General features: G+C 38.6%; 1 protein-coding gene across 1 annotated transcript in view; it reads left to right on the top strand.

Moving 5' to 3' along the window:
- The first annotated feature begins 274 nt into the window (after nucleotides 1-274).
- The window catches only part of C8A (complement C8 alpha chain), a 63,112-nt gene continuing 36,879 nt past the window's right edge, over nucleotides 275-26,507 (top strand). The window contains exons 1-4 of the mRNA XM_054451357.1: nucleotides 275-465; nucleotides 12,951-13,044; nucleotides 20,296-20,440; nucleotides 21,411-21,558. Of these exons, the coding sequence (XP_054307332.1) occupies nucleotides 389-465; nucleotides 12,951-13,044; nucleotides 20,296-20,440; nucleotides 21,411-21,558 (464 nt within the window). The 5' untranslated portion in view covers nucleotides 275-388. The remainder of the gene's footprint in view (nucleotides 466-12,950; nucleotides 13,045-20,295; nucleotides 20,441-21,410; nucleotides 21,559-26,507) is intronic.

The following is a 26,507-nucleotide window of genomic DNA, read 5'->3' as shown; positions in this document are numbered from 1 at the left end:
CACTGAAAAAGACCAGGAATTCTAGAACTGCATCTTGGTTTGGTTTTTGCCTCCTTTTGAAAATAAGACCTCTTTGCTAAGCTGGTATTGGTTAAATATCTTCCTTTCCTTAACCACATGGATATTGTTTTTCAAAAGGTCTAAAGGGCAGTGGCCTTTGGTGTCTGGAACATTTTTAGAGTATTTAGGTAATCAATACCCTGGTTATTATTTAGCCATATTTGAAAGAGAATCCAGTGAGTTCTGTGCGAATCTATCTGTATCTGGGTGAGTTTCCAACATCAGATAGATCTTACAGGTCCCAGCCTGTAGACATCTTTTACTCCAATTTCCTGAATAGATAGCTTTATTCCTTCAAGGTAATATAGCGTGGTGGCTTCTGGCTGAGATGTTTGCTGTTGTTTTCTTCATCTTGTCTTTGATGACTTGTCAGCCTGGGGTAACTGCACAGGAGAAGGTGAACCAGTAAGTGGGCCATATGTCTCTGCAAAACTTGCACATAGGAATCACCTGCTGGGGAACTAAGACACTTTTATGTTTGCAGCAGAGGCTGTGTTAGAATGGAAAATAACCTCTTTTCATGTTATTACTACTCCTGTGGAGGAGGATGGGACAGTGAAAAGACCGTGCACTTGGAGTCAAATTGGCCTATGTGTAAATCACAGCTCTAATGCTTAGAAGCTGAATAATTCAGGGTAAATCATTTCATCGGTTTGATCCTTAGTTTCCCTAGCTGTAAAATGAGAATAATAATACCTCTTCTATAAGAGTTAATGTAGATAAAATGAGATCCTGAATATAAAATGTACTCAGCTTATAGTAGACACTTAATAAATGATAGTTCTCCTGAGTGGTGCTGAACAGTTAACTTAACCCCTACTTTCTTATCTGTAAAAGAGCATCATAAGAGTACCTGTCTCACAGTTTTGGAGGAGGATAAAATTAGATAATGTGTTCAAAATCACTTTGGGGAAGGCAAAGGACTATAGAGATGCTGGGTCATTTGATTCTAAAAATGACTTTATCTTTTGCTATGGGATGATAGAGGGAGGTGATATAGTTTCATATGTACATTACATTTTACCCATTCTATTTTCTTGAGATTTCCAAGCTTGCTTCATGGGTTTTTTTTTTTTTTGTATCTTAATATTAAGTATTTTGTAGAGCCTAGGCAGTCCTTTATTTCACCTTTGGGATAGCTTTAAAGCAATCCCTGTCTCCCAAACATTAAAGATTTTAAATAGAATTATTTAATTCTAATTCTTGATAGATGATGCAATTTTGAATCATTAGTGCTTTTAAATGCTAGAGCAAGTGAGAATTCCTTTAAGTAACAGTTCAGAAGGGAGGAAAGCATTTTTAAAAGCAGTTAATTTGTAACTTGTATTTAAAGGAAATACAATTTTGAAATCAGAAAATTCATCTCTAATAATTAGAAGATAAAGGCAAGAGAACTGTGGTAAAGAAAATCTCCGCCGAGATATTCTTAATCATAAAAGCTTATCATTGTAATATTTTTTGAAAATGAACAAAGAGTCTTGATGTTTGATGAACTTATCAAACAAGACAGACCAGTGAAGGGGCAAATTTCAAGTCAAGGAAAAATAGAACCAATTAAATACTTTACAAAGTGCTGAAGAAGGAAATCATGAGGTCTTTGTAACTAATGCCAGTGTGTCTGACACTGACTTTGAAAGTGAAAAACTACATGGTGAAATGATTTTATTAGGTTAAAATTCTGGCACTGGCATTTACTAGCTGTCTGATCTCAGGCAAGTTATTTAATTTTTCCAAGCTTCATTTTCCTTACCTGTAAAATGGGAGGAAAGTAAGAACAAAAATTAAATGCATGAAAGTACTTAGATCAATACCTATTACCTATTACCTAGTAATCGTTCAGTGAAAGCTGTCACCAGTGCTGCTGTGTGATTGTTATTGTTATTTTTTGGTATTTCCATTCCCTTGATGGTTGACAATAATCAGACAAAACAAATTTATAATATGCCAATTGACAGGGATCTTTCTGATCAGTCAGAGATTTTAAACTTTATTTTTAAGTAATAGCACTCTTTTCCCCTGCAAAATTAAATTTCACATGAACCCTAACATTGAAAACATATTATATAGATTTACATTTTAATGGTACACATTTATTTTATAAGTTCATGTTTAACATTTGCTTATTATAAAATCTTAAAAATGTGTTATTTGAGAAAAACATTTTAAAACAATGGTGATGGAAGGAAGTTACAATCTTCAGCCTCAAAATCAGTGGGTCTTTATTACGTATTTTATACAAATAACACCTTTCAGTATGTATGTTGCTTAGAAGTTTTTAATTTCAAGTTTCTAATTTGCTTAGAAGTTTTAATTGCAATTCTTTTAATGTATTGGGATTTGTTTTTTACTAAGAGTGTGATTAACCTTAGTGAATATTCCATATGCTCAAAAAAGTGCATTATTCTGTTGTTCAGTGTAGTTCCAAGTCAATTAAGTCAAGTTGGTTGTTAATGTCACTCAAGTTTTCATCTTGTTCTATTGATTACTGAGAAAAGAATGTTGCAATCTCCAACTGTATTTGTGGATTTGCCTGCTTACGGTTCTATCAGTTTTTGCTCCACGTATTTTAAAGCTCTGTTATTAAATACACACACACACACACACAAACACACATCTAGAATTATTCTGACTGCTTGATAATTTACCCCCTTATTATCATGAAAGGCTTCCATGATAATAAGGCAATGGTCCTTGTTCTGCAACCTATTTTATTTATTATTAATACATATAGTTATGCTTGCTTTCTTATGATCTGTGTGTGCATGGCAAATCTTTTTCTATTATTTTATTTTAACTTATATGACTATATTTAAAAATATAATTCATGTGAACATAGATGAGGCTTGCTTTAGCTAGTCTAACAATCTCTGTCTTTTGATTTAGTAATTAGACCATTTACATCAAATATAATTATTGATATGCTTGGGTTTGAGTTCACCATGTTACTATTTGTTTTCTATTTGTCCCATGTCTTCTTTGTTTCTATTTTTTTCTTTTTTTGGGCCGTCTTTTAGATTTATATTTTTCTAATTCCAAGGTGGTATGGTTCTATGGGGTTATAGTTTTCATCAAATTTGAAAATTTTTGCCATGATTCATTCATATATGTTTTCTGCCCCATACACTCTCATCTATCTTTCTGATAGTCCAATTACAGAGATGCTAGCCTGCTTGATAAAGTCCCACAGGTCACTGATGCTCTTTCTTATTTTGTTGTTGGCAGTTTATTTTCTGTTTCATTTTGGTTTCTATAGCTATGTATTTATTAATTTTTTGTTCTGCAATGTTTAATCTGCTGTTAAGCCTGTCCAGTGAATTTTAAATTTCAGTTAATATAGTTTTCAGCTTTAAATGTCTCATTTGGTACCTTTTAATATCTTCTACTACCCTTCTCATTATCTTCTTAATTCTCCTCAAATAATGGGGCATATTTACAATAACCCTTTTAAAGTTCTTGTATGCTAATTCCATTATTTCTATTTCGTTGGTCTTTAGAATTAGGAAGGATTTAGTATCTAGCTTAATCCACTCATGTTGCAGAGCAAGAAACTGAACCTTAGAAAGAGAAGGGGAGTATTCAATAACAAGATAACTCAGATAGACATTTGTGAATACTGGCCAATTTAACCCTTATTACATTCTTCTAAGTGTGTTGTTTTTACTATCCATCAATTGAAGGCCAACATTTTCAACCCAACGTTTCCATTGATAAAAGCAGAATTCCTTAGGGGAATTAAAAAAATGTGAATGAGGACCCCAAACATAGAGGACAACTATCTAAGCGTCTAAAGTTTTTCTTTTTGTTAAGTAGGCCTATAGGTAGTTAACCCTAAAGAAGTTTCAATCATGATGTCCCTTTTTATTTTATTGCTTTTATGGACATCAGAGTATGTTTACCAAAGCATCTTGGGCCAAGGCCATGTGAATATTTTTAATAGTAGTCCAGAAGACTGAAAATTGATATGTATTCAGGAAACATGAATTTTTAATTAATAAAAACAATTGGAGTAGTGGATGTGACTCAAAAGTGAATCATGTAATATGGAAACTTTTATTCAGGGTAACAAATCTTTAGCAATACTTCAGGTGGCATTGGGTCTGGGCTATGAAGTATAATCGATCTGGGATTAAGTCCTGGCGTCACCACGCAGTGGCTATGGAACGTGGGCCAATTGCTTAAACTTCCTAAGCTTCATTTTTTTTTCATCTGTGAAATGGAGATAATACATATTTCATAGAGTTCTTGTCAGGACTTGAGTAAGTTTGTATAAAGTACTTATAACAGAACCTGGTACATGGTAAGCCTTTAGAAAATTATTTTTATTACCCTATTTCTCTTTTGTCAGAAATCCTTCAGAATACACCTCGGAATGCTTAAAAAATGCATAGGCTTTGGAGTCTTTGTTGGTTTGAATTCTGGCCTTGCCATTTTCTACCTCCATAACCTTAAGCAAGTTATTTCAACTTCTTATGAATCTGTTTTACTCATCTGTAAAATGGGAATAGTACTTCCTACTCCCACAGGGTTCTTGTGAAATTTTAATGAAATAAATTAAGATTATATGAGATAATATATTCAAGGTACTGTGCTCAGCACTAGGGTACAATGGTGAGCAATACAGTCGTGATCTCTGTCTTCCAGAGCATGCAGTCTAGGAGTAGGAATAAAGTGTTAAAAGATCTGTGTGTACGGCACTATGTTAGCATAGGACAGGCAGGCTAAAGAAAGCTATCTGGAGAGAATGAACTGAAGTGGAAAGGTTTGGCCAGATGAATGAGATATGATTAGCATTCTGTGGAGGAAATAGCATTATGCTAATACTGCAGGAGAGCCCAGTACATGCTTGGAACTTAAAGTTCTGTATGGAATTCTATGTGCATGTAGCACACAGTGGATACTTTCTTGGATTTATTTATTCATTCATTCAATAAATAAATATTACAGGTATGCTAGGTGTTAGGTAATAAACTGAACAGATAATGTTTCAACACTCATAGAATTTACTGTGTAGCGATGGAGTTAGTCAATAAATATGTAAACAAAAAATTATCTTAAAAATTGTGGGCATGGTGGCTCACACCTGTAATCCTAGCACTTTGGGAGGACAAGGCAGGTGGATCACTTGAGCTCAGGGGTTCGAGACCATCCTGTCCAACATGGTGAAACTCCGTCTCTACTAAAAATACAAAAAATTAGCTGGGCATGGTGGCACATGCCTGTAGTCCCAGCTACTCAGGAGATTGAGGCACGAGAATTGCTTGAACCTGGGAGCCGGAGGCTGCAGTGAGCCGAGATCGTGCCACTGCACTCCAGTCTGAGCAACAGAGCAAGACTCTATCTCAAAAGAAAAAAATTTTTTTTTACATTGTGATAAATACTGTGAAGGAAATAAATGGGGCCCTTTGTTAGAGGATATCAGAGCAATCTAAAGACAGGCTGATTGAGGGAATTTTCTGTAAAGGTGGCATTTAAACTGAGATGTGAAGGGCGGTAGGGAGAAGCCGGGTGAGGAGCAGGGTAAAGCGGAGGGATCACCTGTGCTGAGACTCTGTGGTTGGAAGTGGCTTGTCATGTTTGAGAACTGAAGGATGGGAGCAGCATGAAAGCAGAGAAATGTGCCTTAAGAAGATGTCACAAAATTGGACAGAGGCCAGATCCCAAAGAACCTTAGGCACCACAATGAGAAATTTGGAATTGAGTCTATGTGTAGTAAAACACACACAAACACAAAAACAAAAATCACTGAGAGTCTTATAAAGGAAGGATATTATCTGATTTCTCATTTGAAAAAAATTATCTTGATTGCTGTGCCGAGAATGGATTGGAGAAAGGTAAAATAGAAGAAGGTCTTGGCCCACAGGAAGGCATAACAAGGAGCTGCTTAAAAGAGAAAATGAAGAGTTTAGAAGTGGAACCATTAAGTTTGCCATGTCTAAGAGGCATTTGATAGACATATCAAATGGAGAAGTTGGATAAACAAAACAGAATTATAGAGGACTAGTCTAGGTTGAAGGTCTAAATGTAGGAACATTTGCACAGATGGTGTATGAAGCCAAGGTCGTGGATCTTACCTTCTTAAGGGTGAAAAAAGCAGAAAGAGAAAAAGAAGAAAGACCAGACTGCACTTTGAGGAATTCCAGTTTTTGGAGAACTGACCAGAGGTAGGAAGAGAGTGAGGAGGAATTGTGCTGAAGAAGTCCAAGAGATGAAAGTTCTCATGAAGAAAAAAGTGGTTCACAGACTGCGTCTTAGTCAGTTTTGTGTTGTTATAAAGGAATACCTGAAGCTGTGTAGTTTATAAAGGGAAGGAGTCTAATTTGGCTCATGGTTGTGCAAGCTATACAAGAAGCATGATGTCAGCATCTGCTTGGCTTCTAGTGAGAGCTTTTTTTTTTTTTAAATTGACGTATACATGCTTATTGTGTTTTATTGAGCACTTATTATATGCCAGGCACTGTTCTGGGCCCTGGGGATATAAATGGGAAAGACAAAGTCCTTGCTCTCAGCTCTCATGGAGCTTGTGTTCTAGAAAATGTATGCAAAATATTTTATAAACTTTAAGTTCTATAAAAAAAAATTAGGAACATCCTGGTGAGTACTTTTGTGCTGCGTCAAAACGTGGCAGAGAAGGTAAAAAAGGAAGTGGGCACATTCGAAGAGGGACCAAACAGGAGGAGGAACCTTGCTTTATAACAACTCATGTCCATGGGACCAGTGAGAATGAGTCTGTCTAGCCAGGAGAACCCACTCACTACCACAAGAGCAGCTCTAAGCCTTTCCTGAGGAATCTGCCCCATGACCCAAACACCTCCCACCAGGCCCAACACTGCCACACTGGGAATCAAGTTTCAACATGAGTTTGTTTTTCTCCCCCTACTTATTACACTCATGCAATCAACATGAGTGGGGACAGATAAACCATAGCAGAGGGCAAGTAAAACAAAACCAGACAACTTTCCACTGGACTTAGCAACATGGAGGTTGCTGAAGACTGAGCACTTTCAAAGTTAAATCTAAAATACCTCTATTGTATGATGGAATCTCCATGTAACTGGATGGGACTGGCTCAAGATTATATAATTAGTGATAATCAGATTTTAATACAAGCTGAGCCAATTTATTAGGATAACCCCCTGGTAATCATCAGGGTTAGTCTTTCTGACCTTCTAGCCTAGGATTGGTGGCTAATTAATTATTTTCTTTTCTAAATTGCTGAAGTGGCCACATTCTGGGTCAAGTATTTGACTTTCGCGTTGCTTATTCAACTCTAGGTTTTAGACCCTTTGCCCAATATGCTGCCCTATTTTAAAAGGCAGATGGGAAGCATCTCACTTGTCCACAGCCCTATCCGAGTACATTCAATACATTTTTGATGAAGATGGAGAGATTTGATAAGCATGTGTGAAGTTGACAAGGTTAGAGTGATGCTAACATGTATGCCAGGCTTGTGCTCGAGATTTTACATACATGATCTCATCCCATATTCAAAATAGTCTTGCAAACGATTTTCCCTGTTTTATAGCTATAAGAAAATTGAAGCTCAATAAGTAGCAGAAATCAGATTCAAATGCATATTTGCTGGACTCTAAACCTCTTTCTTTTACATCGGTGTTTCAACTGTGTTACATAGTCTTACAGATGATGCATACAAAAAGAAATGGCCTATGTTTCCTCACAAAGTTTGGGAAATGCCAGGTTAAGCAAATTAAAATGCAGAAACTCTCTGAGCCTTTAATATGTTATCGGGCATTTTGAATCTCCAAGAATGATATGGTGTATGCAGTTCATCCAAATGTATTTGACCATGGAACTTTTCTCCTCTTCCTCCCCAACCCCATTGCATATCTCAGGAACTGGTACTCTGCAGGGTACATTTTGAGAAACTCTGCAACAGCACCATATAGACTTGTGCTCATTCTACAGATTAAAAAACTAAAAGTCACTTAAAGCAGCTTGCTCATAGTAGCCCAGCAGGTGAGAGACAAACTGAAGATTAGAAGCAAAGACTCCTGAGTCCCTGTGCTCCGTATTAAATGTCTTACTGATTGAGTAGATTTTCACCAGCTGAGAGATGCCTTAAAAATATTTTCCAAGATTTATTAGGCCACGGAATTATGAATGGCCCCTTAAGTAATTAAAAAATTTATACAGTTCTTTTGGAAAGCCATTTGGCAATATGTGCCATAAGCTCTAAAATCCCTTCAATGCAGTCATCCCACTCTACAGGATATATCTTCAATAGATAACTTGAATACAGAAAAACTGGGGACTCAATAATCTAACTGTTTGATATAAGGGGTGTGGAACAATGTGTATTACCATAAATAGCTTATGTTTCTGCTCTATTATTAAGTGGAAGAATCAGGATATAAAATGTAATACTCAGTATGACCTCAATATGTTATGAAAATAAACAGAAGAAAATATAACTAAATATTAATGACAGTAAAATTTGGGGCAATTATTTTCATTTATAATCTTTCCTATGTTCTCTGTAATGAGAATGTATAACTTTTATAATCATCAAAAAATGAACTACATTGAAAAATTTATTGGAATAATAAAATGTTGGTCACATTGGTATTGGCTAAAAGGTTGGAGCCCTGTAATGACTTTAATGAATGGTCCTGGTGTACTTTCTGTACTCTGGCCTCCGTGATAGCATTAGCATGTACGCCTCTGTCTAGACATCATGTCACAAGGCTTTTAAAACTACAGCAATACACCAACTGCTCTCTGTCTAGGCTTTTGCTTCCATCCATTAGTACTGTTTCCCTCCGGTTTGACACATAATGCAGTCTCTATGGGCTTACAATGACATTATCTTGACAATTGTGTAGTGAGATGCAGAAATAATGCTAGAGTCCTTTTCTGTTCTCAAACCTTCTCCCTATACCTTCTCTCTCTCCTTCCAATTCTCCATGTTCCCCCACTTCAAACTTTTATTATTAGAACAGTCTATTAGAAAAATGACGTGTGTAACAAACCCTGAGCCATTTGAATGTCGAGATACCAGGATCTAATTTAATTTAGTTTATAAGAATCAGGTTCAAATAAATATCTCAATAATGTCACTGTCTATATCCCAGAAATTGGTTTTATTATTTCCCTTCCCTCCCTCTCTCACTCTCTTCCCTCCCTCTCTCCCTCCCTCCCTCCCTTCCTTCCTTCCTTCTTTCCTTCCTTCCTTCCTTTTTTCCCTCCCTCTTTCCCTTCCTTCTTTTTTTTCTTTCGTAAATATTTACTGAGCACTTTCCATGGGTCTGGCCCATGATAGGTGCTGGGAACTCTGTGCAAATATAGGCAGTATCTGCATTCATAGAGCCTAGAATCTGGTAGAGAAGAAATAAATTATACAAATATTACAAGTTTGATAATTAAGTATTGAGAAAATGTGCAGAGATTGACCAAATCATATGAAGGAGGTTTTCAACAAGTCTGGATATCAGGAAATATTTCCCTAAGGAATTGATGTTTATGATGAGAATGAAAGATACATAGGAATTAACCAAAGTAAAGAGGTAGATAATTGGATTTATTCAGGGTTGGGATTTACAGTTAGGTGTGACTGAGGGAACAGTAGGGTCTAGGTGTTTAGAATATAGGTAAGATTGTAAAGTGATGAATCATTGAATCAAAACTGGTTATAAAGGTAAATAAAGAGAAGAGGGGGGTCTTATTGAAGGGAGGAAGCTTAGATGTTGAGATAATGGAGATCCCAATGAGGTTCAACAAAAAGTGCAGTGGGAATCCCCTTAAACATATAAGTTAGAAGAACAAGAGGCTGTGGAGGCCCCAAGTAACTATTCACAGGTGATTCATGAATGAATGACTTGGAGGAGGAGTTGTTTTAGAGAGTGAGAAGGTTCAGAAGAGAAGATAATTACAGATAAGAGGAGCAACTGAGCAACCAGAGAATTGGATGACTCGTTTATAAGGATGATGAATCTCCTAGCATGATGACAGGAATTGATGTAGGGGGAAGATTGTGAGCTGGGCAATGAAGTTTTCTTTGAAGGGATGGGAGGGCTTGTACCTGCTAGCACCATGTTACAAATTAGAGTTTCTCAAAGTGTGTTCTGCAGACCCCAGAAAGTCCCCAATATCTTCTCAGGGGACCTGTAAGCTTGAAACAGTTCTCATAATAATGGTAAGACATTATTTTCCCATTTTACTGTGTTTACAGTTGCACTGATGGTACAGAGGCACCAATGGATAAAACTGCTAGGGCCTTGGTCAAAATCAAGGCAGTGGCACTAAACTCACAGGAAAAAACAAACAAACAAACAAAACTCCTAAGTTTTAAGTTTTACTTAAGAAAGTCCTTCTAGAAGCAGTAAGAATTGTTAATTGAATTAAACCTCAATCCTTGAATAGATGTGACTTAAATATTCTATGTAACAAAATGGGAAGAATGCATAAAGATATCACTGAGTATTCACTGAGTATGATGGTTGTCTTGAGGAAGAACAATTATTTGAGCTGTAAGTTAAGGTAGCCACTTGTCTTACTTCTTGGACTACTATAACAAATTACCATAGACTGGATGGTTTAAGCAGCAAGCATTTATTCCTCACAGTTCTGGAGACTAGGAAGTCCAAGATCAAGGCACTGGCAGATTCAGTGTCTGGTGAGGGCCTACTTCTTCGGTTAACAGGTGATCATTTTCTAGCTGTGTCCTCACATGGTGGAAGGGATGTGGGAGGTCCCTGTGATCTCTTTAATGAGGGCACTAATTCCATTCATGAGGGCTTCACCCTCGTGACCTAGTCACCTCCCAAAAGCCCCACTTCCTAATACCATCAGATTGTGGATTAGGTTTCAACATATAAATATTGGGGGGACATAAACATCAGTCAATAAGACCACTTTTTTTCCTGGAACACCATTTTTTCTTGATGAAAAAACTACCAAACTATGGTTATTTGGGCTTAGATATTTGGCGTGCATTGTATAAAAAAATGAAGAGATCCTATCATTTCAAGGAAAACAAATAACATTACTTGTTACTAATGACAAGATTTGAGCTTCTGTGAGAAAATTAAAATTTGGGGAAACATATCCACTACCATGAACTTGACGAGATCACTGGTGATATTAACAGGTTTGATGTTTAGATATTATACAGTGAAATGCATTAATATTTGTAAGGCACATACTCAGTGAACCATTATTTTCCAAATTTCAAATGCCTGATGTCATAAAAATTGTATATGGGCACAAGATCCATTCAAAGTGTAAAGACCAATGGATTTTAATGTGACAGAGAACAAAAAATTCACTGATATGCTTTCAGGTTCCACATACCACTAACATGTAAGAAATTGCCACTTGTCAAGTTTTCATGTAATACCAAAGGAGAACATCCACAGTTATTGGAAAAGGCTGTTAAAACACTCCTCCTCTTTTCAGCTACATAACCATGTGAGGCTGAGTTTTTTTCATAGATTTCAACCAAATCAATATATAGCAACAGATTGGATGAAGAAGCAGAAATAAGATTCTAGCTACTTTCTACTAAACCAGACATTAAAGGTTTTTGCAAAAATGTACATTTATGGTAACATGTAATAGGTTTGTTATTGTAATTTTAAATAAGTTAATAAATATTTTTTAAATTTCTCAGTTTTAATTTTGAATTCTGTGAATATTGGTAGATCTAGCCCACTTACCAGCTCTTTGGAGTCTTTAGTAATTTGCTGAAATGTAAAGGTATCCTGAGACCAAAAGTTTGAGAACCAGAGTTAAAGACAGACAAAATTTTCTGAACTATTCCATGGCTCCTTGTGCCAAGTTTCAACTTAGGTGTCATTATTCATCAAATTCATTACATAATTAGCATGAGATTTGAAACACTTTCTGTTCCTACACTAGGGTTATAATCATGCCATTTATCACAGCAGTGGCTGCCTGGTTTTCAGAGGCTGTGGTAATTCTAGTGTTAACAATGTTCTCACTTTCCCAGTGGGCCAGCCTGGCTTTGAAGTTGTAGCAGCGGTGCTATGGGAAGAGGCTAATGTGGAAGCCAGGCAAGCTTGCAGCTTGTCCCTCTGTCCATGGGTAGGCCTTTTAATTGGTGAGGGGGAAGTAAGTATAGGGTAAGAGAAGGATCGTGGGCTTGGAAATACACTCTCCCATGTCTGTTGCCTGATTCATAAAATGAGGCAGTAGCATGATGAGGAGCAGGAAGTGGGTTTTGCCATCCAACCAGCTAGTTCCAATTTTACCTCTGTCATTCCTGGGCTATGACTTCAGGGCTACTTAGCTTCTCAGAATCCCAGCTTTCTTACACTGTACATAAAATAGATCTAATAATATTTATCTCCAAGGATTGTTATACGGATTAAATGAGATAATCCACATAATGTCCCAGCATGTAATAATGAAAATCATCTTGTAGTAAACCTTTCATAAGCATTTCAATACATTTTCAATAACCCTTTTAGGTAATGTTTTTTAATGTAGTTTTATAGATGGGAAAGCTGTAGTTCAGAGATATTAAGTAATTTACTCAAGTTTTCAAAGTCAGAAAGTGGTTAAGATTCAAACCCAATCCTCTTACCCCTGACTCCACATTCTTAACCACTGAGCTTTCTGCTACTTTGGCTCTTCAAAAATTGTTAGCCCTCTTTAATATTCTTCTCTCTAAAAGTATAATAATTTGATGCATGGGGGACTGATATAGTATTAAAGGGATAATTTATATAAACCCTCTAGCACCATACACTCTCTCATTTCTGTTGGCATTTCTACATAAAGTAGGAGTACAATAAATGTTCATTCCTCATTTCTTCCAAACCATGTTTTACTGGAAGGAAAATGTGCACAGCTTTCTCATTTGCTTAAATTTTGCATCTCAAAATTGATGCAGGGATCTTTCCTTTCTTTAGGAGAGTAAGACGGACAGCTACACCCGCAGCAGTTACCTGCCAGCTGAGCAACTGGTCAGAGTGGACAGATTGCTTTCCATGCCAGGACAAAAAGGTAAGACACTTACAACCGGTTTTGGGGCATTTCGTATTTGATATGTGTATTAGGCATTCAAATGGAGATTAAGCAGTCCACTACGTCTAGGGGCCTGGGGAGAAATTGGGTCTAGAAATTGTTGTTTGAAATCCATTGTACATGGACAGTGAAACTTGTTTCCGTGTCTCCTGATTTTGTTTGTAAGGTAGTGTTGAGTGAGGCTGCAAAAGATGTATGTTATGGCTCATAGGCAAAAAAGTCGCTATCTGTACATGGGCACATTTCTCTCTGAGTCATGGCAAATCTATTGCCCACTAATGAGGGTCTTCTGGAGGAAGTAATAGCTTAGAAACAAAATACCAAGCTGCCCATGAGGAGATGAGATAATCCAAGGGATGTCCCAGAGTGTGTTCTTGAGAATTCCACTTTCATATATTGAAAAGACCAACACACCTAATGAAGAGAGGTGTGTCTACTTTGCCTATCTAAATGGTTTTGAATAGTTCAAAATGATCCCTAGTACCATTGACATATGAAGGGAAGAGGGATGTTGGGAGCCCTCCACTCAGGCAAAGGGGAGTATTAAAATTCTGACTTTGTTCAGAATCCCTGGCTCACAGTAATAATAAAACATAGTCAGCCAGGTGTGAGGGCTCACACCTGTAATCCCAGCACTTTGGGAGGCTGAGGCAGGAGGATTACTTGAGCCCAGGAGTTCAAGACCAGCCTGGGCAACATAGCAAGACTTGGTCTCTACACAAAATACACACACACACAAAATTAGCTGGACATGGCAGTGCATACCCATAGTCCCAGCTACTCAGGAGGCTGAGGCAGGAGGTTCACTTGAGCCCAGGGGTTTGAGGCTGCTGTGAGCTTAGATTGTGCCACTGCATTCCAGGTTAGGTGACAGAGCCAGACCCTGTCTCATAAATAAATAAATACATAATAAAACACAGTGTAACTTCTAGTCTGTTTTACTATTGTTTTAAAATTTCCTTCAGACACACATGCCTGTATCAGATGCTCCTTTCCCCACTCGGCATACCACTCACTGCCTGAACCTTGTCTATTAGCACATTACTGCCAAGTTTAAGTGTTAAGATTCAGTTCTGCAGTTTAGATCTGGCTTTGCCTCTTATCTGCATTGTTACTTTGGGAATATTTTTAATCATCTCTGTGCCTCAGTTTCGTTATGTATAAATTGGAGTATAAGAGTACCTTCTTTCTAGAATTACTGTGAGCAATACATGAGTAATGCACACAAAACCCTTCTCATGCTTCTGGCTCAGAATCCATGTTTAAGGAATTCTAGATGTTTTCCTTCTTTTATTTTTTCATTTTTATTTCAATAGTTTTTGGGAAACGTAGGTTTTGGTTACACGGTTAAGTTCTTTCGTGGTGATTTCTGAGATTTTGGTGCACCCATCACCTGAGCAGTGTACACTGTACCCGATGTGTAGTCTTTTATTCCCTCACCCTCCCACCCTTCCACCCCAGTCCCCAAAGTCCATTATATTATTCCTATGCTTTTGCATCCTCATAGCTTAGCTCCCACTTATAAGTGAGAAGATATGATACTTGGTTTTCAATCCTCAGTTACTTCACTTACAATAATGGCCCCCCGTCCATCCAAGTTGCTGCAAAGGCCATTAATTTCATTCCATGTTATGGTTGAGTAGTATTCCATGGTGTATTTGTACCACATTTTCTTTATCCACTCATTGGTTCATGGGCATTTAGGTTGTTTCCACATTTTTGCAATTGTGAATTGTGCTGCTATAAACATGTATTACAGTCTCTTTTGTATATAATGACTTTTTTTTTCCTTTAGGTAGATACCCAGTAGTGAGATTGCTAGATTGAATGGTAGTTCTACTTCTAGTTATTTAAGAAATCTCCACACTGTTCTCCATAATGGTTGTACTAGTTTACATTGCCACCAGCAGTGTAAAATGTTCCCTTTTCACCACATCCATGTCAACATCTATTACTTTTTTGATTTTTTAATTATGGCCATTCTATCAGGAGTAAGGTGGTATCTCATTACAGTTTTAATTTGTGGAATGCCAGCTGTTTTTTAATAATTATCTGTGCCTTCCTCTTCATTCTCAGTCCCATTGCCTTGAATTAATCCCTGCTTTTCTCTCACCTAAGTTCTTGCAGGGTTTGCGAATGGTCATCCTGCCTCCAGACCCACCACTCAGTTAGAGAGGTGCTCTGTGAATGTTCCTGATGAGTTATTCAAAATTGCATTGCTAGTAAGTGGCAGAAACACACACAATTTTGACCTAGTTCATTCAACATCAAAGCCTGAAATTTGTTATTCTGCCTGTCTCATCTCTGAGAAGTGCTGAAGAATCTTAGACTGTTCCTGTTTAAAAATGTCTGATCCCTACGTGCTCATTTTGCTCTGACATCCTGTATTAGTTTCTTGAGTCCACTGGAACAAATTCCCACAAACTTGGTGGCTTAAAACAACAGAAATGTATTCTCTTACAGTTCTGGAGGCCAGAAGTCTGAAATCAAGGTATCAGCAGAGCCATGCTCCCTCTTAGAGGCGCTAGAAGGGACTCTGTTACTAGGTTGGTGCAAAAGTAATTGCAGTTTTGGCATATCAAGCAACAGCAAAAACTGCAATTACTTTTGCAGCAACCTAATATTTGCCTCTTTCAGCTTTTGGTGGCATTGACAATCCTTACCTTGTGGCTGGATCACTGCAGTCTCTGCCTCCCTGGTCACGTTGCTGCCTCATCTGTGTGTCTTCTCCTCTGTGTATCTGCCTGTAATCTGTCTCTGCCTTCTTCTTACAAAGACACTATGATGACACTTAGTGCTATCTAGACAATCCAGGGTAATATCCTCATCTCAGAAACTTTAATAATGTCTGCAATGGCCAGCTTTCCAAATAAGGTAACATTTACAGGTTCCATAAATTAGGACTTGATATCTTTGTGTGGCCATTATTCAACCTGTTATATATCCTAAATTAAATTTTTCTTATTTATTTCAGTTTAGACAGCAGGTAGCACAAGACAATTACTTGCAGTTTAAAGCAGAATAGAATTATTTCCTTAGTGACTCAAAAACACGTGTGTTTTTAAAGTAATCCTTAAAATAATTAATTCTGTTAATTAGGTGAAAGACCACCCTAGTTTTTTTGTTAATATGTTTCTTCTTCTCAAAATCATCCAAACAAAGATGTACATTTCTGGAAGGAAACATTATCTACCAGTTAGAAAAGAAAATTATGTCTTAATGATCCCAACCACAGGCAATAGCACAGAGAAGTCCCTAAGGGAATATTGGCACCAACCTTCCTGCCACACAAATATCTTCATTACTTGATAGCAACCTAGAAAATGGGGAATCAATGGGAATGAACCTTATGGCTTGCACCATCATTCTCAGTATAGATACTATAGGAAGGATGACAAGGGCAGTAGTCACCATTTATTAAATAATTTCTATGTACCAGACAATTGTGCAAATGCCTTAAAAAAATTATCTTCTTTGACTTTCACAGCCAACTGTAAATGACAGACATCATCATCCACTTTGTTTAGGTCACCCATTAAGAACATGACAGAGCCTTGCTTTAAAACTTGGTCAGTCTGACTCCAAAAAGCTTCCGCGGCTGACCGCTCCACACTACTGCCTCCCGCTGAACCATCCTGGAGAGTAATGAGTGACATAAGTGGTCACTTCAATTCCTTTTGAAGTAGCCCAACAGCTGGATACAAGAATGATGATGACATTGATAACTACTATTATTGAGTGTATATCAGAAACCAGGCAAACTGATGATTTCTTTACATGTGTTATGATGAGTCTTTGCAATGTTCTCAGACATATTTCATTTTAAAATGAGAAAACAGGATCAGAGATGTTAAGTAGTTGATCCAGTGATGCATATACAATAGGTGGCAGAGCTGGAATTCTAACTCAGCTCAAAATGGGATTCCCATAGTATATTTAACTTCATAAACTTGTGAAGATTAAATAAGATAAGGAATGTAAAGTGTTTGGCCAAGAGTAGGCACTCAATACGTGGTAGCCACCATCACCATTATCAAGTTGGTAGGTACAGGTTTTAAAAATCGAATATAATTTTTAGAGTAAGAAAGAAAATTGGCTGCTAATTCAAAGAAGGAGTACTCAGAGGCAAGTACCTACTGTGTCTGATTTCGAATAACATTATGTGTTATTTGTTTGGAGAAGCTCAAGTCGTTACTAAACTATATTAAATCTGTTCCTATAAGTCACCGTGAAAGCACTGCAGAACAGTGGCATGTACCAGATCCCTGTTGCTCATTTAACTGTGAACTCCTCACCCCATAACATGTACAACAGGTATGCTAAGGTATCCTGGCACCAATTTTCAGGCTCAAATTTACCCTTTTGTCAAAGAAGCAAAAATGTAGTTTAGAATGACCTAACTGCAATATTCCAAGCAGCAATATTTTCTTTCTTTGGACCTTGGATAAATACCTTTACAATTCACTCCCAACCTCATTCTCAATGAAGCAGAATTATAAGCACAACATATTCATAATAAAAAGCTGTAATCAAAATAGATGTCATGTAATGGCAAATAGTCGTCTGTGTTGGAGAGCACTATACCATGCATAATGTCCTTGTTAGATATTCCATTCTCATTATGACATTGACTGGATATCTACTCAGTGCTGGCCATGTTAAAAAGTCTGAGATGCTTTCCTTCAAATAACATGTAACATTAGTTGATGATAAAGGAAAAATATAGAAAAAATATTTAAGATAATATATCTTAAGTTTCAAGTAGAAAATGGAGACAATAAGATCTATATGAGTTTACAAGAAAGTCAAAACTTTGGGTTATGAATTGTGGGAAAAAAAGTGAACAGTCTTAAAAGACCTCATAGTGGAAAACAGGCTTTAAGCTATATTTTAAAGGAAGGAAAAATTTGAAAGTGAGATGAGAAGTCATTCCAAGAAGAAAAACCATGAACAAGAGTCTACAGCCAGGAATAAACATAGTATGTTTAGGAACAATGAACAAGATATATTTGGCTGAAGTCATAGTTTCATGTAAGGAAATTATAGAAATGTATTTAACGTGGATAGCAGTTACACTTCAAAGAGTGGGAATGACTAAACACTTCGGAACAGGGGAAGTAACAGATAAACCAGTGTTCTTGGAAGGCACATCTAGAAATAAACTGATATAAAGAGAGGAAAACAAAAAAAGAAAGAAAGAAAATTGGCTCTACATTTCTATGCTGATCACTCCTTTATTTGCTGTGCTGAGGGGCAAGAGTGTGGGTGGGAAATTAAAATATACTGATGTTCTCCAACTGGTCATTAATTACAATCTCTTCCCACAGAATTTACAAATCTCTTACTGCTGTTATTAACTGAAAGGCAGGACAGACCTATGGACAGGTTTGATCTTCACCTCTCCTTGCTACCTTTGCCACTTTGCTAATGAGCAGCTAAGGAGACAGAGGTGGGTAAGAAGAGAAGTGAGATGCACTGCTCCACAACTCACCCATGGAATCACCTGGAAATACTGCACAGATAACAGTAACAATGTGAAAACCACCTCTGCTTATTGAGCACCAATAACATACCAGAAACAGGGTTGGGGGCTTCTTTACACATTCTCTTACTCAGAGCTCACACAGTCCTTTCAAGGGAAAGTGCCATTACACCCATTTCACACACTGGAAGACAGAAGCTCAGAAAAGGGAAGTGGCTTGCTCATGGGCAGTTGGTAAGAAAATCTGGGCCCCGAACCCAAGTCCGTCTAATCCTCATGTCCATGCTCTGTCAACTGCAGGACACAGGTGAAAGGATATTAGTCATTATAATCAGGTAAGTCATTTAGCTCACCCACCTCATTGCATAGATTTAGAAACTGAGCCACAAAGTACCAGACACTGATACTTCACACAGCAAGTAAGAAATTGATTGAGGTAGGAAACCCACTTCTCTTGCTGCTCAAATCATTGCTTTCTTAGCTACATACTAACGTTTTTAAAGGAATGGCCCATGGACTGAGCCAGGGAGAGAGGCACCAGGAAATACAGGGCTGCACGTTTCCTTATCGGCCACTGTGTGTTTGCTATCTGCGCTGCATGTTTTGTATTATTACACATTTTATGTCCTCAACTAGGGTCTAAGCTTCTTGAAGGCAGGGATAGAACCTCATGTTTCTCTGAATATCCTAGTTTTCAGCTTCCTTCTTCTACACTAGTGCCTGACACCGTACACTATATAGAAAGCATTATTATGAAACTCTAAAGTCCCAAGATTGGCGTGCATTTTAATTCCTTCCTTCTGTCAAGTGTCTATTTATCTGCAGTCAAAGGTGGACCCAGGGACTCAGATGATGTCTTCAGAGCTCTCTTTCTCTCTCTGTCTCTTGGATGGGTGCTTTCTGCATAATAGGCAAGGTATCTACAACTTGATGTCCACAGTTTCCAACAATTCCAGGAGAAAGAAGCTGTCTCTTTGTAAAAGAAAATCCCCAGAGAGAACTTGATTGGATGGGGTTGAGTCATGTGCCAATCCCTGAAGCAATGATTACAACAACTAGGCAGATGTGATGCTTTGGTGAACCAGGACTGGTTCATACCCACACATCCCTGTGACTGAGGAAGTGAGTCCGTTCCCACCTGAACTATAGGAGATATATCCCCAAAGAAAGAGGGGAATTCCAGGACCAGAAGAAATGCTGCAAAGAAAAAGCAACAGATGTCTTCTAAACGTGCCTCTTGAGTACCTGACCTTAGATCAAGTGCCAAGTGTATGAAGCCAAATAAGACATGGTCCTCTCTTCTCTACCCTCAATATGCAAATTGCTCACAGTCTGGTGGGAGAGATGGAGAACTATGTGGATGCTCAATTGCAACTTCATATGCCAAGTGCTAGTAGACAGGGAAGCGAGTAACTTGCAGAATGTTACCGAAAGATTAATAGGAATTTAACTTCTTCAAGAAGAGGGAACAGAGGTTCTTCCTAGCAAGTAGGAAGACCCTAGAAATATCTTGTCCAGGCCTTTCATTTGATGCTTGGAGGCCCTATTCAACATTCCAATTGGTGATTGTGCCACTTCTGGTGATACACCACTGTTTATGCATATTCATCCCTCAAAAGACAGCTTCGCAGGCAGGTCTCAATCATTAGATAATTATTTCTTATGTTGAGCTGAGACCTGGCTGCACAAGTCTTGGTTGATTGATTGATTGATTGACAAGAATGTGTCTTGTTCAAAATCTGATTTAGTACCGATACCGGAGCCTCTTGCAGCCAAACAAGTTTGGGGGAACCATCTGCAGTGGTGACATCTGGGATCAAGCCAGCTGCTCCAGCTCTACAACTTGTGTAAGGCAAGCACAGTGTGGACAGGATTTCCAGTGTAAGGAGACAGGTGAGTAGCATTCCAGCAGGATAACAGCTGTGCCTGTCAAAAGTGACATGTGAAACACTTCCCCAGGGAGCTTATTAAAATGCATACTCCAGAGCCCTTCCTCTCGAGGTTGCCATTCTCTAGGTTTGGGATGGGTCCTAGGAATCTGCATTTTAAGCCAAGCCAGCAGCCCAAGTAATTTTGATTCAACTTTGTAGGAACATTTGTTGATTCATTTAGAAAAAGACACAATTCATTCATTCACCCACTCATTGAACAAATATTATTGGCCACATATTATGTGCCAGGAAGTATGCTACCTGCTGTTAATATAGACATGAAAAAAATAATGCACCTTACCTTGATGTATTCCTAGTCTAGAGACCTAGAAGGAGTTAATTACAATACTGTGTGATAGCCATGGGCACATGCATGGCCTAGTGGGACTTTCTAGCAGGAGGTTCCCAAATCTGCTTTGGGCAGTCTGGGTGGGCTTTGAAATGGTAGTTGAGTAGAGACTTGGGAAACAAAATGGAACTTTCTAGGAGAAAGAACATGCAAAAGCATGGGGATCAGAGACTCCCAATCAGCCCAGAATGTTTGCAGCATCAGGGCTTTTGGAAGAGAGGTAGGTGATGGGTAGGTAGGTGATGGGCAGTTAGGGTCCAGACTGTGGCATTTGGAAGAAGAGGAATGGAGAACCACTGGAGGATACTGAGCAAGGGGATTACATGGGCAGACTGGCATTTTAGAAAGATTACTGGGGGCTGCAATGTGGAGAATTAGAGAGAGAGAAACTCAGGCAATGCCCAAACTGGGAGGCTGCAGATGGGAGCTCATGAGGCTGGAAGGAAGGCAGAGGCAGTGAGAACAGAAAGAGAATGGGACAGACCGGAGGTTTATTTCTGAGGAAGAAAGGACTTACTGATTGTGGGTGTGGGTCTGGAGGGAGAGGGGAACCCGAGGAGCAGCCACAGTCTCTCCTCTCCAGGTCGCTGCCTGAAACGCCACCTCGTGTGCAATGGAGACCAGGACTGCCTTGATGGCTCTGATGAGGACGACTGTGAAGATGTCAGGGCCATTGATGAAGACTGCAGCCAGTATGAACCAATTCCAGGATCACAGAAGGCAGCCTTGGGGTGAGGCCCTGCCTACTAACTATTTAGGAGCAGGGAATGATTTGTCTTCAATCGGGAGCATTAGTTTTGAGGATAGAAGGGGGCCATTTTGGAGGGTTCCTCTGGAGTGCATGCTGTGAGCTGCTCTCATTGTCCCCAGAGATGGCTTGTCCAGTCCTGCCTATGTGACACTGCCTATGCTCTCTCCCCATGTCTCTGCCTGAGAGTTCTCCTCTCTTTTAGTACACCTACCCTACTGCTCATCTCCCTTCACCCCAATGCCATTTCTAAGGCCCATTTAAGAAGCCACAGCTTCCATGAAGCCTTCCTGATGTCTCAGAAAGATAGCTCTTCTCTGATCTAAGCCATTGCCTTTCCAATAGCCCTGTTCCCAATCTGCTTTGCACTGTAGATGCTTGCAATAACCAGGGCTAATGGTGTGACACAGTGTAAAGAAAATGGGCTCAGGGTGAGACAGAGAGGGGCTTTAACCCCCACTTTCCCATTGCTTACTTAAACTTCTCAGGGCACAGTTTCTTTATCTGTTGAGATGAAATCAGCCTTGATTCTAACTTCTCTTCATTCACCTTATGTTCAGGTTCAGTTCCTTGAATGCATCACACTCTTTCCTTCTGAGTCTTAATCAATATTCCTGGAATATTCTTTCCCAAATTCCTACCTGGGTAACTCCTTATCTAATGTTCTGCACTGAATTGTGTCTCCTCTTACCCCCACATTTATGTGTTGAAGCTCTAACTCCCAATGTGACTGAATTAGGAAATAGGGATTTTAGAGAGGTAATTAAGGTTAAATGAGGTTATAGGGTAGGACCCTATTCAAGAGGACTGGTGGCTTTATAAGAAGAGAAAGATATACCAGCGATCTCTCTCTTTCCACACATGCATAGCGAATGAGCCATGTGAGGACACAGCGAAAAGGCGGCTGTCTTTGAGACAGGAAGAGAGCCTCCAGCAGAAAACAACCTTGATCTTGGACTCCTGGCCTCCAGAACCATGAGAAAATAAATTTCTGTTGTGTAGGGCACCTAGTCTATGGTATTTTGTTGTGGCAGCCCCTGCAGACTAGTACACCGAGGTACCATCTCCCCTAGGTAGTCTTTGTAACAGCCCCCTCCCCTGCTCTTGACTTTGCCTAGGTTGACTTAGTCCCCTCCCATTGCTCCCAGAGACTCCTGCAAGTCTTATTCTCACAGCTCTTACCCAATAGGGCTGGGGACGTCTGTTGGGGTGTCTATCTGCCTAGGCTAGGGGCTCCTTGTCATCTCTGCTTCTCCAATACCAGAACAGGGCTTAGCTCAGAGTGACTTTCTAGTATTGTTAGTCCTCTGCCACTCTGTCTTTGCTTAGGGTCTTGTCTCCTAACTTGAAAATAAACTCTTTGAGGGCAGAGGTTGCTTCTGACTCAGCTTTTTCATCTCCTCAGCCCCTGTGTCAGAGCTTGTCCTATAGCCTTTCGCTGAGTGTTGGTTGAATTGAAACAAATCAATATGATCAGCTGGATCTTTACAGATAAGGAAATGAGGAGATGTAGTAACTGTCACAGAGTGACACAGCCCTGTTGCAGCCCACTTAAGGACAAGTGGGGGTTCCATGAAATGCAGCCCTCATTCATTCTGGTTAATTGCTCTGAGATCAGAGCCCATCTACTTGATGGAATTGAACTTTGTAAGTGCATGTAGATATACATATATAAAAAGATGAGAAAATTCTGTTTTCTTTCATACCAGTAGTATTAGTTTGCTGGGATTGCCATGACAAAACACCACATCCTGAGTGGCTTAAACAGCAGAAATTTACTTTCTCACAATTCTGGAGACTAGAAGTCTGAAGTCAGGGTGTCAGCAGAGTGGTTTCTTCTGAGACCTCTCTCCCCGGCTTGCTGATGGCTGCCTTCTTCCTGTGTCTGCACATGTTCTTTCCTCGTACATATCTGTGTCCTAATTTCCCCTTCCTATAAGAACACCACTCACATTGGATAACAGCCCACCATAATGACCTCATTGCAACTTAATTACCCCATTAAGGACTCCGTCTCCAAATATACTCACACTCTGAGGCTTTGGGAGTTAGAATTTCAACACATGAATGTTGGGGAGATGTAATCCAGCCCGTAACATCAATAAAAGGGGATTCTTGTAGATTTCAAAAGTGACTGTAGAATAAACAATAGAAGTGTGAAATATTGACATGTTGAAATGAAAAATAATCCCTTCCTTATTGGCAGACCATGGATCTTCTCCCACGTGATTTAACTAGAAACATTTCGAATACACTTTCTGAACAGTGTGCTTCACCCACACTGAATACTGAAACTGGTAAAATGGTCCTGCTCCACTCTAACCACTGATGTTTGATGGTTCTTCTATTTATCTCAGATCTCAAAGGCCTTTCTTGCTCCTATTTTTTTCTAATTTAAGCATTTCCCAGATTAAAATTTTTATTTATTGTTCGAGAAGTAAAACATGTTTAAATAAAAATTGAGAGTTTTCTTCCATCTTCTCTTACCTGCACTCCATCCAACAGCCCTCTCTCCCTTCCCTCCCTAGACCTGACCCCTGTTAACAGTTTGGTGAAGATACTTCCAGATTATGTGAAAACTGCATTGACAATATGCATTATATAGAAAATATACCTATGTGTACTGGGCATTATAGACATAGGTATATTTTACATAAATGTGATCATGCTGTACATATTGTCTGCAACTTTCATGTTTTTACTTAATAGTAGAGTTTTAAGTTTTCTCCCAAATTTTCTATCTTTTTTTAACATACAGCATATTCTTCTATAACATAGTTAGCAAACTATGGTCTGAAGGCCAAATTCAGCTGGCTATTCTTACAAATAAAGTTTCATTGAAATACAGCTTTTACCCTGCAATGACAGAGTTGAGTAGTTGCAACACAGCTCTGTGACCTGCAAAGCCTAAAGCACTTACTATCTGGCCCTTAATTAAAAAAAATTTCTAACTCCTCGTCTATAGTACAATTATATAATTATTTGACTATTTCACATTGAAAGAGAATTAGATTATTTCCCATATTTTCCTCTTACAAACAATGCTGCAATGAACATTCTTGTACACATAGTTTTGTACACACGTGTGGATATTTCTGCATAGTAGATTTCCAAAAAGTAGAACTTCTTTGAACTACACCTTTCCCTTTTAACTGGGGCTTTCACAACCAGCTTTTCCAAATATATATAGGCTTTATGCTTAGAGGTTATAGTATACTCTTAGGGATTACCGTTTCTTTGAGTTTTGTTCGGTCTGTTAAGAGGCTGTATTTATAAGCTACAGGCAGAAACATGTTCAATGGTCAGGAAGATAGAAACTTCAGGGGAAGTAAAGGGAAGGAACCCAGGTTTTACTATCAACAAAATCTAGGAAAAAATTCAGCTATGACTAGAGACAAGTTATTTAATTTTTCTGAGCTTCAATTTCTGCATTTGCAAAGTTGTCATGAGGTTGAAAGCTAAGCGTCTAGTAGAGTACGTATTCAATTTATTGTAGTTATTATTACATCACTTCCACTAATATGAAGAAAGAGAAGGGGAAAGAAAGAGAAAAAGGAAGTTAACATACATTGAATTGCTACAATCTGCCAGATGCTCTATAATTATCCACTTATTCCTTTGAGGTGGGTTTTATTCACAGTTTATCCGCTGCTCCTTTTCTGCCTTGTGCCTTTTCACAGAGGCCATAAAGAATCATGACGATCGCTATGCTGTGGGTAGTCACTGCATCCCTTGGGAACACAGAGGAGGAAACAGCAGTCTTTCCAGAGCATTCAAAGAAGGCTGTCGACAGAAGGCAACGTCTGAGTTGGCTCCTTAAGGTTAAATAGGAGTTTGAGAGACAAAAAACAAGCAATAACTACATTATCTGTAACATAAGAGGCTTTGATTGTCAGGTCTTAGAACTCTTAGCCAACTCTAAGGTTTTTGTTCTGTTAACTTTCCCTTTTCAGAAAATTAAAGCTGTATTTCACCTGCTTGACATTATTTTACCTGAATATGGTAAAACCATCCATATCCTAAAACATGGAACCTGGGCTGATGATTTTTAAATACTCTAGAAAGGGAAGTATAGGGAAATATTTCTGGAAGAGTGTTGGGCTAGGGAAAAGTAAGTATAATTCGTTGAATGCCTAATATGTACTTTACTGCTGTTTTAGTTTCATACTCTCAGCTTCATGAAAACCATGAGAGGTAGGTATTATTATGTCTATTCTTTAAATGAGGAAAATGAAATGCAGAGAGCTTTTAGATTGTGTTCAAAGTCACACAGCTAGTAAGTGGCAAAGCTGGAAATTAAACAGGGGTCTCCCTGACTTTTAAACTGTGCACCCTCCAACGTCCCATGCTGCCTCAAAGATAATGACCTTTCTGAGGATTAGAGTCTTGACCTTAGCACTATGATTTGCATCCAATATTTCAAAGTTTTTTTTTAGCAGCAGAGCCCTTATACTAATAATTATACTTAATACTAACAATCACCACAACAGCAACCTTTATTCAGTCCTTAATGTATGCTGAGCAAAATTATGATTTCTTTACATGTTTCAACTCATTTAACTCTATCAGGGCAGTAGTATTTAAGAACTGCTTTTTACAAATGACTAAACCAAGGCACAGAGAGGTTAAATGATATGCCTGAGGTCACACAGCTAGATGTGGCAGAGATGGGAAATGGGCCCAGACTGTCTGGCTGCTGCCCTTGGATTAATGATAATTGCACATGTTCTTCTTTAACTTATTCAACAAATATTTAGGGCTGCTTCCCATGTGGGAATATGATTCTAGATGCTAAATAGGACTGTCTAGATGATCTAGGTAAAGGAAAACTGAAGGCTCAGGCCAGTGCATTTAGTCTCCAAGTGTTACCTAAAGTGGCCCATAAGCTTCTTGGAGGAACCTCAGGGCTCACAGAACATAGATTGAGAAACT

This window comes from Pongo pygmaeus, chromosome 1 (genome assembly GCF_028885625.2).
Source record: "Pongo pygmaeus isolate AG05252 chromosome 1, NHGRI_mPonPyg2-v2.0_pri, whole genome shotgun sequence".
Classification (NCBI taxonomy): domain Eukaryota; kingdom Metazoa; phylum Chordata; class Mammalia; order Primates; family Hominidae; genus Pongo; species Pongo pygmaeus.
This window is presented reverse-complemented; position numbering and strand designations above follow the sequence as displayed.